Here is a 15,810-nt window from a genome sequence, read left to right on the forward strand (position 1 = left end):
ATACTGCCAGAGATTTAAGAATTGCAGGATGGCTTATTAAAATGGTGCAGGCAACTCACCTCCATTGAGGTGGGTCTGAAAAGAGCTCTATCACATCGGGACCAGGACACAAGTTTTGTGCGGCTCCGTGGCTAAATGGCTAATATGCTGGCCTTCAGTCTAAGGAGTTTCGGGTTGTATTCCCGATCGGGTGGGGGATTTTAATCTTCATTGGTTAATTCTTCTCGTTCGGGGGCTGGGTGTTCAGTATTAGAATAAATCTTAGGTAGGGCGTCATCCTCACAGACGCGCAGGTGTCCTATAGGGCGGCACCTCGACCACGCCTCTCCGAAGACCACAAGCCATTATTATTATTATTATTATTATTATTATTATTATTATTATTATTATTATTAGACGAACCAGCCTCTATTAACACTAATGAGAGAGAATGGGGTGTGGAAGATGCCCGACCTTCGAAGAACGAAGGCATCGGCCAAAGAAAGGGAAAGCCATGAAGGGGTAAGCATTTAAAGAGTCCCTTAGGCCTTGCAAACCAAATAACATCGGAGTCAGAAGAGAACAAGAATTGACCAAGGGTGATCAGATAAAAGTAAGGAGACTGACACTATTTATTCATGAACTTGAAAGTTTCTTGAAAATCCAAATTTCAACCTCAGACCCCGAGAAAATGTTGATGGAATGTTCTAGATATTAAGGATAGGTACTGATAAATCGAACTCAGTGTGAAGCGATCTGTACAAAGTGACTCAGCTAGGGGAACCGTGGTGCCAAATCACGCTCCATAACTGAGAGTCCCAGGCAGAGGATACCATGGGTGTATTCTACGATCCTCATCCACAACATATTTTTTATTTGCTCCTACAATCTTTGTTTTGGAAGCACCACCGAAAAGAAACCTACCCCCCCCCCACCGAAAAAATCCTGAATACGGCTTTGTTCATTTGTATCGAACATTTTCGGTCATTTGGGAGGATACAGAACCGCCCTCTCTTTCTCCGTCTCTCTCTGTGGTCACATTATTTTAGTAAAACTATTTTTGAAAATACTTGAAAGACTTTCAGAATGGTAGAATGGTACACTAGCCTGTTTCTGACCATCCCTTGCTTACACCTGAAGAAGGACTAACAAAACACCAGATTCTGATACTCGGCAGTAAGTAATTTTTACGGTTTTACACATTACTTCCTTCGATAATTTTGGTCATACTTTTCCATCAAATCTGCGAGTGCTTGTACATGCCTGAACATGGAAATGACATTGCGATATTTTCTTCTAGACCTCCAGTAGTCAGAGCTACAGCACGAACGGGAGATAAATCTACGATTTTCGGGCTGGCTGGTTCAGGCAGCCTCTTATGCGCACACGAGCTGAAGTTAACGGCGCCCACTGGTTGCTGAAATTCGAGCAGAGATGGCGTTCACGTGGCGGTCTGAAGAAATCGTAGAGCGTAGACGAGCTAAGCCGTACGCTGCAGAGTAGCAGGCAACTGCTTTTCAGATTTTATAAGGGCTATTATAACAGCATATTTCCAGTAGAGAGATTAAGAGGAATGCATTTCTTACTGCGCTGTGACCGTCAATGTGTTACATGAATAATGGGCAAGCTACTTATATTCAGTAGCAATTTCGGAGTATGAATGGGGGGCACTTAGGATCAACAATAACTTGGCGGTGTTATGAATGCGCGTTCGTACCGTGCGTTGTGGCAATGCAGTGTATTTTTAAAGCTACCGCCAGAAAGAGAAGACCAATCGCCTAGCAGAAGAGTGAGGCAGGCTGCAACCAGATGAAGCGAACAGCCACGGCAGGGAGTTGTAGGAGCCGAAAGCGTATCACTCCGCGCGCGCAGTCGTGTTCTATGGCGTATTCGGAGTAAGTTTTTCTGTGAAATTGTCCCGATGAGTGTGAATTTATGGCGCTGCGAGTGCTTCTGCTCTGCATTCTGTTTACAGTAGGATTACTGACGGGACGGAGTACAGGTAAGTACCTCTTCCATATGTAAGCGGCGGTCGATTGACACATCATAGCTTTATCCATTCTATTCTGTATATATTGTCATCGAATCCAATATGGCCGCGTGTGGACTGGTGTCTTTGTACATTTATTCGTCATATATTGAGCCTGCGATTCGCGTTTGTTGTGAGTGAAACTAAGAAAAATGTAGTTTTGCTTAGCGAGATTTGGATGACATTCCACCTTTCTGGCAGAGGATATGCGTACGTGCTGTCAGCTGAAAAACATGAAGGATCTGATAGTTTGTTTATGCTATGATTGGCAGAGTTTGTTGATAATTAATGATATGGAAATTGAATGTGCGGTCTTTGTTTTCCAGCATATACTCTCAACAGATACCTAGTTCCTCCGAGCGCGATTAGTAATGAGTCTAATATTGTGTAATCTGTTTTCAGTATTTGCGAGCAAAACAACCACTGACATCTTGAGGTAGGCCAGGTTCTGTCATCAAAGAACTGAGCGGTTTTTTTTTTTTCGTTCTTTTATTGTCGTGTTTGTTTTCCTGTTAACAGTTGTGAGCGTGTGTGCATGCATTGCTTTGTGTAGTAATCGTCCTGAAGCTCGGAACGTGTCTGATGAAACATGGGTTGCTGACATTGATTGTCATGTGGTAGATAGTGCAAACGAATCGCAGTTGTTTGTTGAGCAAATTCTTTCATGAGATCGTACGACGATGTATTTTGATGGGTGCTATTCAATAGAAATCACGCTAAATTAAACTACATATTCAGCTCCTGACACTTAATGCGTTGCAGAAATTACAGGGGAGAACAATGGAAAGGAATAGTGAATGTGTTCATTTATTTTGGTTATGTTAGCTTACTTTATTGAATAACCGCATGATTTTCGTGTTTAATTTTAAGTTTGAATTATGTGCATTCCGCATTCAGCTCAAGTTTGATAACGCGCACCTTTTCGGGAAATTTTTATATTTTTGAGGACAAATGTTTGTTTTAAGTAGGTTTGCATTGTTTGTAACGTATTGTACTGTATGTATATATAATTAACACTTCTTCTTCTTCTTATTGTGATTCAGCTCTAAGTATAATTGGTGATTCATAGACAAATTCCGAACGTAGCTGCTTTTTTTTAAAAAAAAAGTACGTGTAGGTCCTTTTATTTTTGGCAAGGTAAACGTACCATGCAAACTGATTGCTGGTTAAGGCGATATGTTACAAGATACGACTGCCTATTCATTTTACGTTGTGCATGTGTTAAACGAACAATTCTCTGGATAGCTGTACAACAGGGGAATTTCAAAATTCAAAAATATATAAGCTCATTTTATCCTAAGGTAAATAGTGCGAGGTTATCTGTTTGATGCTGTTATCGTACGGTACCCCTTGTTCTAGGGCACCTATCCCTTGTGGATTCTCTCTCTCCGTCAGCCAGCATTTTTTAAATAATATACATTGAAATTCGCCAATGAGTGCTGAAAGAAAAATCTAGATGCATATAGGCCTACTTGGTTCTATCAAGTCTTATCTGAAATAAATGGTCCCGCCTGAAGTAGTTGTAAAACTAGTATTATTCATGCTCTGCGGTTAATTTGATAATGAACGGAAATCATTGATGAATTTCTTTTTTTTTTGGCTAGTTGCTTTACGTCGCACCGACACAGATAGGTCTTATGGCGACGATGGGACAGGAAAGGGCTAGGAGTGGGAAGGAAGCGGCCGTGGCCTTAATTAAGGTATAGCCCCAGCATTTCCCTGGTGTGAAAATGGGAAACCACGGAAAACCATTTTCAGGGCTGCCGACAGTGGGGTACAAACCATGAATTTCTTTAAAGGTTACTGGGAATTTGTATGGTTATTTGGCCCTGCGTGGTCTCGTCAGGTCATTTACCACGCCGACGTAAGGGAATTTGAGATTTCCGCAGGCTGATGTTTTGATGTCCAGTATCTTGGTTATGCGTCTTTAAGGCACAAATGAAAAGTATTCGATGATGTTTTGCAAGCGCACAGTTCTGTTGATATTTATTTGAGATTTTCTGGGTTTAGATTTTCTTGGACTCACAAATCTATCTGTGTAGCTCTCATGATTAAATCTGCCTGTGAGCAGTAGAATAGTAAGAGATTTTTATAATACCTGCAGAGTGCATTTTAACACTTCTTGTAACAACAGTTGCACGCTATTTCGGAACCGAAGGGGTTGGCATTATGATTCAGTGCTGCCGCAGTGAAAAGTGTTTTCAGTACGAATGTGGTGATCGGCTTGTACATAATGTGTGTGTGTGTGTGTGTGTGTGTGTGTGTGTGTGTGTGTGTGTGTGTGTGTGTGAAGTTACTAACTCATTGCAGGCCCTCCGCAATGTGTTTGTAATAGTGGCAATGTTCTGTGTTCTTTAATCACACACTTTTTTTAAGGTCACGTGTAAAACCTGAAGGAACTTCGTCTGAATTATCTCTAGGACACTGTACAAGAATAGTCTTCCCCGGCTTGCTAACCACCTGCGCACGTGGATACTCCATTCATTCGGCCGTAGTTAGCTGTCATTGCAAGAGTGCATGGGCAGCTGTGATAATGTCACTTGGCATTTTGATACCGTTACAACGCTATCAGCGTGATTTATTGAATCTATTCTGTTTTCACTTCTACACTAGAGGATACGCCAGCTATAATTGATTTCCTATTAGTGCCCTGTTCACTCTGGGCGTTGGCGAGTAGAATGGGAATGGAGAGTTCTTTACATCACAGTGCCTGTTCTTGTAGCTGTGATAATACGTGTGAATTAGTGTAAGCTGTCAAAAAAGGAAAGGATAAATTCCGGTGCCGGCGTGTGTGTGGAGATAGATATTAGCGTTCCTGTGCTGTCGACTGATCGCGATCAACAGTATGCTACTTGTACCTTCCGAGATTGACGTTGAAGAGAGATAGGTAATTGGAACGCAAATCAGGCGATTATATTCCATCACTATCCCTCCTGTCCTGCAGACAACATGTAAATTTTCTAAACTCGTCAAATTTCGTGTCAACGGCCCGGGCCTTGAAGCAGGCCTTCATATAATTTAGTGTATGAGATAACTGTGTGTTAGTACTAACTACTATATGTCTAATGGGTGACAACGACCTAAACGAGAGAAGCATAGGTAAATAGGTGTTCGCCTAATGTATTGAAGATTACGGGATGAGTCCCTGTACTTCTGTTGGCATCTAAGAGACAAATGCGAGAGCCCTGTGTCACACTTACTACTAGGTGGAAGAACTCTCTCTATTTTAGGGTAAAATTCTGGCACTGCACATCTCTTACGATTGGTAGTAGTTGCAAGGACGTTCAACACAAAATTACAACAGTCTCTCCTAGTTGGCTTTTATTGCCAGAAGTCTGCATTGTCTTTTAAAGTGGTATCGTTTTCATACAAAATTGAACTTTTTATGGTGAATGAATGAAGTTCTGGTTTAGGGAATTGGAGTAGATACTTCTTTTGTTAATGCAATTTCTGTGGTTTCTTTTGCCTTTTATCTACCATGGTTCTCAGTAAGCTACATATGTGTGTGTGGTATTTAATGCTGTCATTGTGGTCAGACATGTTCCCTGGTATTTTCTTGCACAAATCTTATTTGAGAGTACTTGTAAATAACATTATTTTATCTGAATTTGTAAGTGCTATGTATATATTGGACAAAACACATTAGTTATTATTTGATTATTGTTTGCATGAAGGAGCTATACCAAATGAAGGGAGGGTTGCTATAGTAGCCCCTGTGTATAAAGGAAAGGGTGATAAACATAAAGCTGAAAATTACAGGCCAGTAGTTTGACATGCGTTGCATATAAGCATTGGGAAGGCATTTTTTCTGATTATATTATACATGTTTGCAAAATTAATAACTGGTTCGATAGAAGGCAGTTCGGTTTTAGGAAAGGCTATTCCACTGAAGCTCAACTTCTAGGATTCCAGTAAGATATAGCAGATATCTTGGATTCAGAGCGTCAAATGCACTGTATCGCAATTGACCTGTCTAAAGCATTTGATAGGGTTGATCATGGGAGACTGCTGGCAAAAATTAGTGCAGGTGGACTAGACAAAAGAGTGCCTGAATGAGTTGCTATTTCTAGAAAGTAGATATCAGAGAATTAGAGAAGGCAAGGGTTTATCTGACCCTGTAATAATTAAGAGGGTAATTCCTCATGGCAGTATTACTGGACCTTTGTTTTCTTATATATAAATGATGCGAGTAAAGAAGTGGAATCAGAGATAAGGCTTTTTGCAGATGATATTATTCTGTATAGAGTAATAAATAAGTTAGAAGATTGTACGCTACTGCAAAATGACCTCAATAATGTTGTGAGATGGACAGCAGGCAATGGTATGATGATAAACAGGGTTAAAAGTCAGGTTGTGAGTTTCATAAATAGGAAAAGTCCTCTTAATCGTAATTACTGCATTGATGGGCAAAAGTTCCTTTTGGGGATCATTGTAAGTATCTAGGTGTTAATATAAGGAAAGATCTTCATTGGAGTAATCACATAAATGGGATTGTAAATAAAGGGTGCAGATCTCTGCACATGGTTATGAGGGTGTGTAGGGGTTGTAGTAAAGATGTAAAGGAGAGGGCATATAAGTCTCTGGTAAGACCCCCAACTAGAGTATGGTTTCAGTGTATGGGACCCTCACCAGGATTACTTGATTCATGAACTGGGGAAAATCCAAAGAAAAGCAGTTTGATTTGTTCTGGGTGATTTCCGACAAAAGAGTAGCGTTACAAAAATCTTGCAAAGTTTGGACTGGGAAGACTTGGGAGAAAGATGAGCTGCTCGACTAAGTGGTATGTTGATTCCCATTGGGAACCTGAAATATTTGTTCCGAATGAGTAAATTTATACTACCAGTATAGTTGGTCCGTTATTGGACATTATAAATTTTCCAGCTATTTCATTCCTGGTTGCCAGCGTTTTTTCCCAGTGTGCTAAGTTAGGCTCATCAGTTGGCAAATAGCAAACCTACCAAGACACATGGCATTGACACTGCTGGTGGCTCCAAGTAGCCTACGCAGTGGCCTCCACGGTATGCACTAGCCATGTGTCTTGGTCCAGGTGTGCTATTTACCAACTGATGAGCCTAACTTAGCACACTGGGGCGAAACGCTGGCAACCAGGAATGAGTTAGCTGGAAAATTTATAATGTCCAATAACGATCAACTATATTGGTATTATAAGTGGTATGTTCCAAGCTGTCAGCAGAGAGGTGGTGTGGAATGACATTAGTAGACAAATAAATTTGAGTGGTGTCCTTAAAAGTAGGAAAGATCACATTATGAAGATAAAGTTTGAATTCAAGGGGACGAAATGGGGGCAAATATTCGTTCATAGGAAGGGGAGTTAGGTATTGGAATAACTTACCAAGGGAGATATTCAATAAATTTCCAATTTCTTTGAAATAAGTTAAGAAAAGGCTAGGTAATAACAGATAGGGAATCTGCCACCTGGGCGACTGCCCTAGGTGCAGATCTTGATTGATTGATTGATTGATTGATTGATTGATTATTTAGGGGCGTGATACCGTCACTGTATATGGGATTTAAAAAAAATCACTTCCCTGCGGTTGGTATTCCACGTAAACCTGGAGGTCCCATGACTGTGTTCACGATGTCAACGTTCACATAAAACTACGAGCTGGCTGGCTGGCTGGCTTGCTTGCTTACATTAATTACATGATTTGTTGTTAGTTATATCTGCATTTCAAAGCACAAGAATACTGAATTCCTCTACCTGGTGGAGGTCTCCATTCCATTACATTCTTCTTTTTTCTTCGTATGAGAGCTGTGCTTGGTCACATAGCTGGTGCTTGCAACAATGCTCCCACCCGTATCTCAATCCCTCTCATTGCTACTATATCAAATTCGGTCCATATAAAGTCACCAAACTCCCCTCCCAGCAAACACGTGCTGACATTTGTATCATATTTAATGCCTTTAGGTGTGTGTCTGGCATTTCTTTCACTTGCGTCGGCCACCCCTTTCAACTTTGCTGCCCCATCTCCCATGGCCAACTTAAGTTCTCGTCCTATCACTGATTAACGACGTGGTTATAGTTCAGTGTAATATTTTTAACGGTCGTTATATTTCTCTAGTAGCTATCCGCCCCGGCTTCGCACGGGAGCAGTTATGAATTTAAGGCGATAGGCTACCGGTACTTTTAACCGAAGGACTAATAACATTTCCTTGTATACGACATTAGTTATTTTTCCTCCGGTAGTGAACACGAACAGGTTTTGTTTTTATGCAACACGCGAGAGGGGCACGTAGAACTGTCCAGCAGAAAAACATTCTCCATGAGATCAGCTCCAGCCACGCGAAGTGTTTGGCCGTGTGCTTTGCTTATTGTCATGCCAAAGCAAACTCTTACCGGGAATTGGACCCGTTTGAAATAAAAAAGCAAATCTCAAGGAGTCGTAGAAATTCTCGGTATTAAGGCAGTTTCTCTTGTAGTCTGCCTGTTGGCCATGACCGTGAAGGCGTCAAGTCTAAATGGTCTGGCACCATGGTTAGCCGGTTCGAGTCCCGTTGGTCAAAAACATTTTCATGGGAGAGAGAAGGTGGCATACAATTTCTAATTACTAGATTACGAGCTAAAAGTCTCGATTGAATTCCAAACCTCTCCGCATTGTTCATAAGGAGTGAGGGTGTATGGCGCTGTTTCGTTTGTCGGATAGCGACGTTAAGCCTTGTGCAAACCCCTTGGCGCTACTCAATAGTAGTAGGGTATGTGCCAACATCGGGTTTAAACCTCTTCTTTCTATCATATTATTATTATATATCACGTCATTCGTCTTATCTCATTGACACCTCTGATTAGGATGTCGTCAGGAAGGGCATCTGGTCGTAAAAACTTGCTACGAAGATTCATCTCACTTGATACACGACACCGTTGAGCAAGGGAAGAAGGGTTAGACATACTAGATCGTTTCTCCTGTGCCATAGCCAGTTAAAATGTTACCTTCAATCAAACAGTTCTTCAAAGTTTTCACGATTAGTCGCGTCCCATTGCATAGCTTCGGCGGGTGTATATTACGTAACAATAAATAATAGGCTCCCCCACTTTCAAAATCAGCTTGTTTGGTGGCAAGTCGGAAGAATGTAAAGAATTTAGAAATTCTCCACGTTAATGAACAGCTTCTTAAGTATCGACTTCTGTTTCAACTAAGTACCATACTTGAACCTGGGCAGTGAATTTGGAGAGAGATCGACCCCCATCGTCTTTGCGAAGTCATTCTTTCTCTGTCCTGTGACAATCGAGCATCTCTTTGTTGGTCAGTTTCATTGTTATGTGATGAATGCAATTTACTACGACCTATATTCGCTTTCCGTTTCTCGGCATGGTGGGTTATCATACATTTTATAGTCTGGCTCCATGGCTAAATGGTTAGCATCTTATCCTTTGGTCCAAGAGCTCCCAGGTTCGATTCCCCGGCGGGTAGAGAATTTGAAATTTCCTCAGTTAATTCCTTTGCCTTGGGGGCTGGGTGTTTGTGCCATTTTCATGGTTAGAATTCATCTTACGTAGGGCCCCAACCTCACAGACGCACAGGTCGCCTAAAGGATGTCAACTCGAAATACTTGAACCAGGACCTCTCTAGAGGGCACATGCCTTGTTATAACTGACTTTTTATAGATAGCGAACAGTCACTGCAAAAACTATTAATTATTGTATCGTAGCATGTGAAGCGAAATGTTCACAGGCGGAATTTAAAGAAGCCAGGTGCATGAAATAACATCAAAACTACAAACACATCTCCCCCCGCCCCACTCTCAACTCGACTGTGTAACTTATGCAAGGAAAGGTTCACAAACGGATTGGAAAAGGCAGAGGTGCACCAAATTACTGGGGAACGCCAAACAAACTATGGAATAAAATGTTCACAGGCGGAATACAAAAAATGCTAGGTTAGGTGAATCGAATTAATATCGAAAACTCGCAACGTATTTACGCTTCTTTGAAGAAAGCCGGTCTGAGTAGCTCAGACGGTAGAGCGCTGGCCTTCTGAGCCCAACTTGGCGGGTTCGATCGTGGTTCCCTCCGGTGGTATTTGACGATGCTGAAATACGTCAGCCTCGTGTCGGTAGATTTACTGGCACGTTAAAAAACTCCTGCGGGACAAAATTGCGGGCACCCCGGCGTCTCCGAAAACCGTAGAAGCAGCTAGTGGGATGTACAATCTATCTTCCCTGAAGTCTTAATTCGACCATTAATTAGCTGCTCGCCGAAGCCTTTGATAGGTCCGAAAGTTCAGTGAGAGGGAACTCATACAGAGAAACATACATTGAGTACTGTAGCATACTTGTGTACAATGAATAATTTAGTCCTTAGATTAATTTAGATTAACAATGTACGCTTTGAATCTTCAGCCTCTCAGCCGACTGACGTAGACAGTGAGAAAAAGGATATCTATAATCCAACCATCCCTTTCTTTCTTGAGTCGTATAACCTTAAAAAAATTACGGTGACTGGACTTTTCTTTGGCGCGAGGGGAACAATTCCCAAATCTTTCGTCACATAGCGACAAAAATATAAACTAGCGAGAAGCCTACAAGATGAGATAGTCGTCTCACTCATCAAGTACTCCGTTTCGATTCTTCGTCACCATTTATATGGAGTTCATGCCATTTAACATGGTTAATTGTAACCTATCATTTTTTAAAACATTAATCTTTTTATCTTCCCTCAAAATTGTTATTGTGTATTATTCTGTGTCTTATGGCAAATCTAGGGTGTCCTGGATCAGACTAAATAAATAAATAATTAGGAGAAATTAAAATAATAAGTTGAAACACACACCACTGTCCATAGTTCATAAGTATAGTATTAGGTTTCATATTTTAATTTATAATGTAAATTATTTATAACATTAGAAATAAGAAATGGAAATGTTCTGTAAGTGGGCAAAATAAATAAAAAATGACGCACTACGTAAATGGCATTTTAATGTACTTTACTTACTTGAGGTGATTAAAGAGTTTTTTGATAAGGATTGTTTTTGTTGTTGTTTTTAAATTTGACGTTTTTTTACTGAAACCTATAACATAAAAACAGTCATAGTGGGCTATGTATTAAGGACTTGTTATGCTGAACAATTCTTATCCTCATAATACAGGTATAGCTTTAACCAGCGTCAGCTAAGAAGAAGCACGGATGACCGGTTTTTCTTCGACTTGCTTCACTGAAATCGTTGCATTTTTCTGTTTTGGAATGGAGATTCCGGGGGAAAATGAAAACGAAGATATCTGATAAATTATAGATAGTAATAATAATAATAATAATAATAATCGTATGGCCTCAGCTACCGTGTGCAGACATTTCGATTTGACGCCATCTGGCTGTCTGCTCGTCAATTTCGACGTTCCGTTTTACTCTAGGTCCGTTTAAATTATAGATGAAAATTACATATTGTAAATGGCAATGTAATTTACATTAGTTACTTCACGTGAGTAAGCATTTTATTTGGACAAGGATTGATTAATTTAAAAATTGTTTATAAATTTGACGTTTTTGTTTACTGGAAACGGTAACATGAAAACCCTTATAGTGGGCTATGCGATATAGATAGATATGTTGTCGCAGACTTTTTTTGTAGAACGTTGTATGCCTAACAGTTCTTACGCTCATAATATAGATAAATCTATAATCCAAAAGGCGCCCGGACAGTCGTTTTTCCTTCAATTTGCTTCACTGAAATTGTTACTCCCCGGTTTCCTTTGGCCATAGATGAGTGTTTCTAAAACCGCATCAAAATCCATCTTGTGGTTCTTGAGAGTAGCCGTCACAGACAGAAGGGGTCGGAGGACTTCATTTTATCCTATATAGAGACAAAACTGTCTTTTCTTAGGTAGGGTGATGGGGTTGTTGGGTTCGGTGCTCACTTTAACCGAATCTTAACTAGTCCTTACGGACCTCTAATCTAACTTTTTTGAATGTTGGAAACCCTTTTGTAAATAATTATTATCTTTATTATGATCTACTGTTAGACGTCATTTAACATATTCAACTATAAAGATATGTTAAGTCAATCTTAAAGGGGCCTATCGAAATTTCGTTAAAGGTGCCATTTTCAACTCGTTTGCTCTTTCCAGGTAATGTTGAAGTGTAATATAAAGTCATTAATTGTGGACAAGGAATGTCACCCCCTGTGGGTTGGCGACGCAGGTGAAGAATACACCCACGGTATTCTCTGTCGGCCTTAAGAGACGACTAAAAGGGGTCACAGGGCTCTAAACTTGGGAGCGTGGGTTGGCGACCACGGTCCCCTCAGCTGAGTTCTGGCATTGTTTCCACTTACTCGTGCCAGGCTCCTCACTTTTATCTATCCTGTCCGACTTCCCTTGATCATATCTTGTTCTTCTCCGGCCCCGACGGTATTAGAGCATTCAAGGCCTAGGGAGTCTTTCATTTTCACGCCCTTCATGGCACTTGTCTTTCTTTGTTCGGTAATTCATTTTTCGAAGTGTCGGATCTCTCTCTCTCTCTCTCTCTCTCTGTGACCCCTGTGAGTGGGGGACGCAGATGAAAACTACACCAACGGTATCCCCTGTCTTTCATAAGAGGCTACCAAAATTGGCGACTAAGGGATGATTGAATTAGAGCCATAAGGCTACTTTGGGGCCTCTAAATATTAGTTCCTAATTAGCGTCGACTTCTAAGATCTTTTGCTAGCATGTTTTTCCTTCATTCCCACTTCGATATACCTACTCCCTTCACAAAGTTGCAGGTTGTTCTTATTGGGTCTTGGATTTTTTTTCTCTCTCTTCACCTGGTAGTTCTAGAGTGGAGAGTCTGATTCTACCCAGCGCCTCACATTCAAAAAGTATGTGTTCAGCTGATTCCTCTGCTTCTTTGCATTTCCTACATATGTTGTCTCTTATTATTCCAATTCCGTGCAGCTGTTTTTTTTTTCAGATGACAGTGTCCTGTCAACAGTCCTACTACCCATCTGCTGCGTTTCAACAGTTCTTTAGTATGCTTCTTGTTTTGGTCCTTTTATCAGTTCCTTTGGAAGCCTGCATCCGGGAGTATTTTTCCAGTTTTCCACTTGTTTCTTTTGTGCCCATTTTCCTATGTAGTATCGGGCTTGTCCATAGGAAATCCCGCATACAGGTTCTGGGCCTACAAATTGTGTTTCTGCCCCTTTCCTGGCCAGTTTATCTGCCTTTTCATTTCCTTCTATACCTGCATGCCCTGGTACCCATATTACAGTATTTTGACAACCATGAGGCTACTTGTGATTAAGCCGGGCTGAGTGGCACAGACGGTTAAGGCGCTGGCCTTCTAACCCCAACTTGGCAGGTTCGATCCTGGCTCAGTCCGGTGGTATTTGAAGGTGCTCAAATGCGACAGCCCCGTGTCGGTAGATTTACTGGCACGTAAAAGAACTCCCGCGGGACTAAATTCCGGCACCTCGGCGTCTCCGAAGACCTTAAAAAGTAGTTAGTGGGACGTAAAGCAAATAACATTAATTAATTATTATTTGTGATTAGTGCAAACACGCCAGGAACACCATGGGTCGACTTTACGTGCGAGTAGTACCACTATGTGAGGTACACGATCGGTTTGTGATTAGTAGCAACGTGGGTGGATCACTGTGGGTGTACAGTACCCGTGATTAATACCACTATATGCGGAACAGCATGGGCTTACGTTGCCTGTGATTAGTACCATTATGTGAAAAACACCACGGGGTAGTACGGGTCCCCGTGATTAATACCACAATGTGTGGAACACCGTGAGTCTACGATACTTGTGATTAGTAGCACTACGTAAGAAATACCATGGTTCTACATTACTAGCGATAAATACTATTATGAGGAGCCGCTGACCTGGGTTTTGGACCCCTTTACACGACCAGCATCATCAATTCAGGATTGTGCTTTGGAAGCAGCAGAAATTAGTTTCTGCGAAGGTGGGGCATTGCGGGGCGGATTCACTTATTAAGTTAATAATCATTGTTCGTCGTCGTCTCTTTGAATTCTAGTCAGTAGATTGATATTGGTTTTATTTTTAACTTTCAATATTGTGAGTTGTATCCGCAGTTTTAAATTCATATTCATCCACTCATTCTTCATCAAGTTTTGAATTCTAATCAGTGGATGAATTTTGGAATTTTAAATTGTCGTTATATTTCGCATAATGTCGTACCATTTGTGGCCGATGACCTAGATGTTGGACCCCTTTAAACAACAAACATCACAAGAATTGTCATCCTTTCTGAGGGAAAATTATATTTATGTAATTAGTAGATTACATGTTTTTCCTGCATCGGCCAAGTATTTACTTTTAAGTTACCTTTTATTAACTGCTGATTAGATAGTTAGGAAATAAATGCCTCTAAACAGTTAATCCTACCAAACCAGCCGCTGGTGGTAATACTTGGTATATTAATTTCTAAAAGTTGTCTAGATTTATTTATTCATTTTGCACTATAAACCTCTGTGATGAACGAGTGTTAACATGCTGAATAGGATAGTGACCTTAATACATGTTATGTACCGTGCTGTACATATCCTGTTGCTCTGTGCACATACTGTACATACATGGTTTTCATTGGGCTAGAAAAAAGTGAGGCTGTATGGGTGACTATATTTCTAGAAAATAGAACTCAGAGAATTAGAGTAGGCGAATCTTCATCTGTCCCTGTTATAATTAAGAGGGAATTCCTCAAGGCAGTATTATAGGACCTTTATGTCTTCTTATATCAATGATATGTATAAAAAAGTGGAATCAGAGATAAGGCTTTTTGCAGATGATGTTATTCTGTACAGAGTAATAAATAAGTTACAAGATTGTACAACTGCAAAATTACCTTGATAATGTTGTGAGATGGACGGTAGGCAATGGTATGATGATAACCGAGGTTAAAAGTCAGGTTGTGAGTTTCACAAATAGGAAAAGTCCTCTCAGTTTTAATTACTGCATTGATGGGGTGAAAGTTCCTTTTGGGAATCATTGTAAGTATCTAGGTGTTAATATAAGGAAAGATCTTCATTGGGGTAATCACATAAATATGATTGTAAATATAGGGTACAGATCTCTGCACATGGTTATGAGGGTGTTTAGGGGTTGTAGTAAGGGTATGTAGGAGAAGGCATATAAGTCTCTGGTAAGACCCCAATTAGAGTATGTTTCCAGTGTATGCTTGGTTGACGAAGTAGAAAAAAATCCAAAGAAGAGCAGCTCTATTTGTTCTGGGTGATTTCCGACAAAGGAGTAGCATTAAAAGACGTTTGCGAAGTTTGGGCTGGGGAGACTTGGGAGAAAGGAGACGAGTTGCTCGCTAAGTGGTATCTTTCGAGCGTGGAATGACATCAGTGGACGAATAAGTTTGAATGGTGTCTTTAAAAAATAGGAAAGATCACAATATGAAGATAAAGCTGGAATTCAAGCGGTTAAATTGGGGCAAATATTCGTTTATAGGGAGGGGAGTTAGGGATTGGAATAACTTACCAAGGGAGATGTTCAATACATTTGCACTTCCTTTGCAATTTAAGGAAAGACTAGGAAAACAACAGATAGGGAATCTGCCACCTGGGCGATTGCCCTAGATGCAGATCAGTTGTGATTGATTCAGTATTTTTGGACATTTGAGGGACCTAAAGTCAATAACATCGTAGTAACATTTGGAATGAAATATTAGGCAAGTCGAACATGTCCTCCGGCACTAGAAGCCATACACTAAATAAAATGAAATCTTCAGGAAGAGAAACTTCAAAAGAAGACGTGCTTGGATACATTTATCATTAGTTGCTATGGTTGAAACTGATCAACTTTTGCTAAGTTACACTGATGGGTCGTGATAATTCTG

At 40.6% G+C, this 15,810-nt stretch overlaps 1 protein-coding gene across 1 annotated transcript in view; it reads left to right on the forward strand.

Moving 5' to 3' along the window:
• The first annotated feature begins 1,846 nt into the window (after positions 1–1,846).
• The window catches only part of LOC136860514 (protogenin), a 606,373-nt gene continuing 592,409 nt past the window's right edge, over positions 1,847–15,810 (forward strand). Inside the window, exon 1 of the mRNA XM_067138762.2 lies at positions 1,847–1,981. Coding sequence (XP_066994863.2) covers positions 1,915–1,981 — 67 coding nt within the window. The 5' untranslated portion in view covers positions 1,847–1,914. The remainder of the gene's footprint in view (positions 1,982–15,810) is intronic.

Source organism: Anabrus simplex, chromosome 1, assembly GCF_040414725.1.
Source record: "Anabrus simplex isolate iqAnaSimp1 chromosome 1, ASM4041472v1, whole genome shotgun sequence".
In the NCBI taxonomy this organism is placed as follows: Eukaryota; Metazoa; Arthropoda; class Insecta; order Orthoptera; family Tettigoniidae; genus Anabrus; species Anabrus simplex.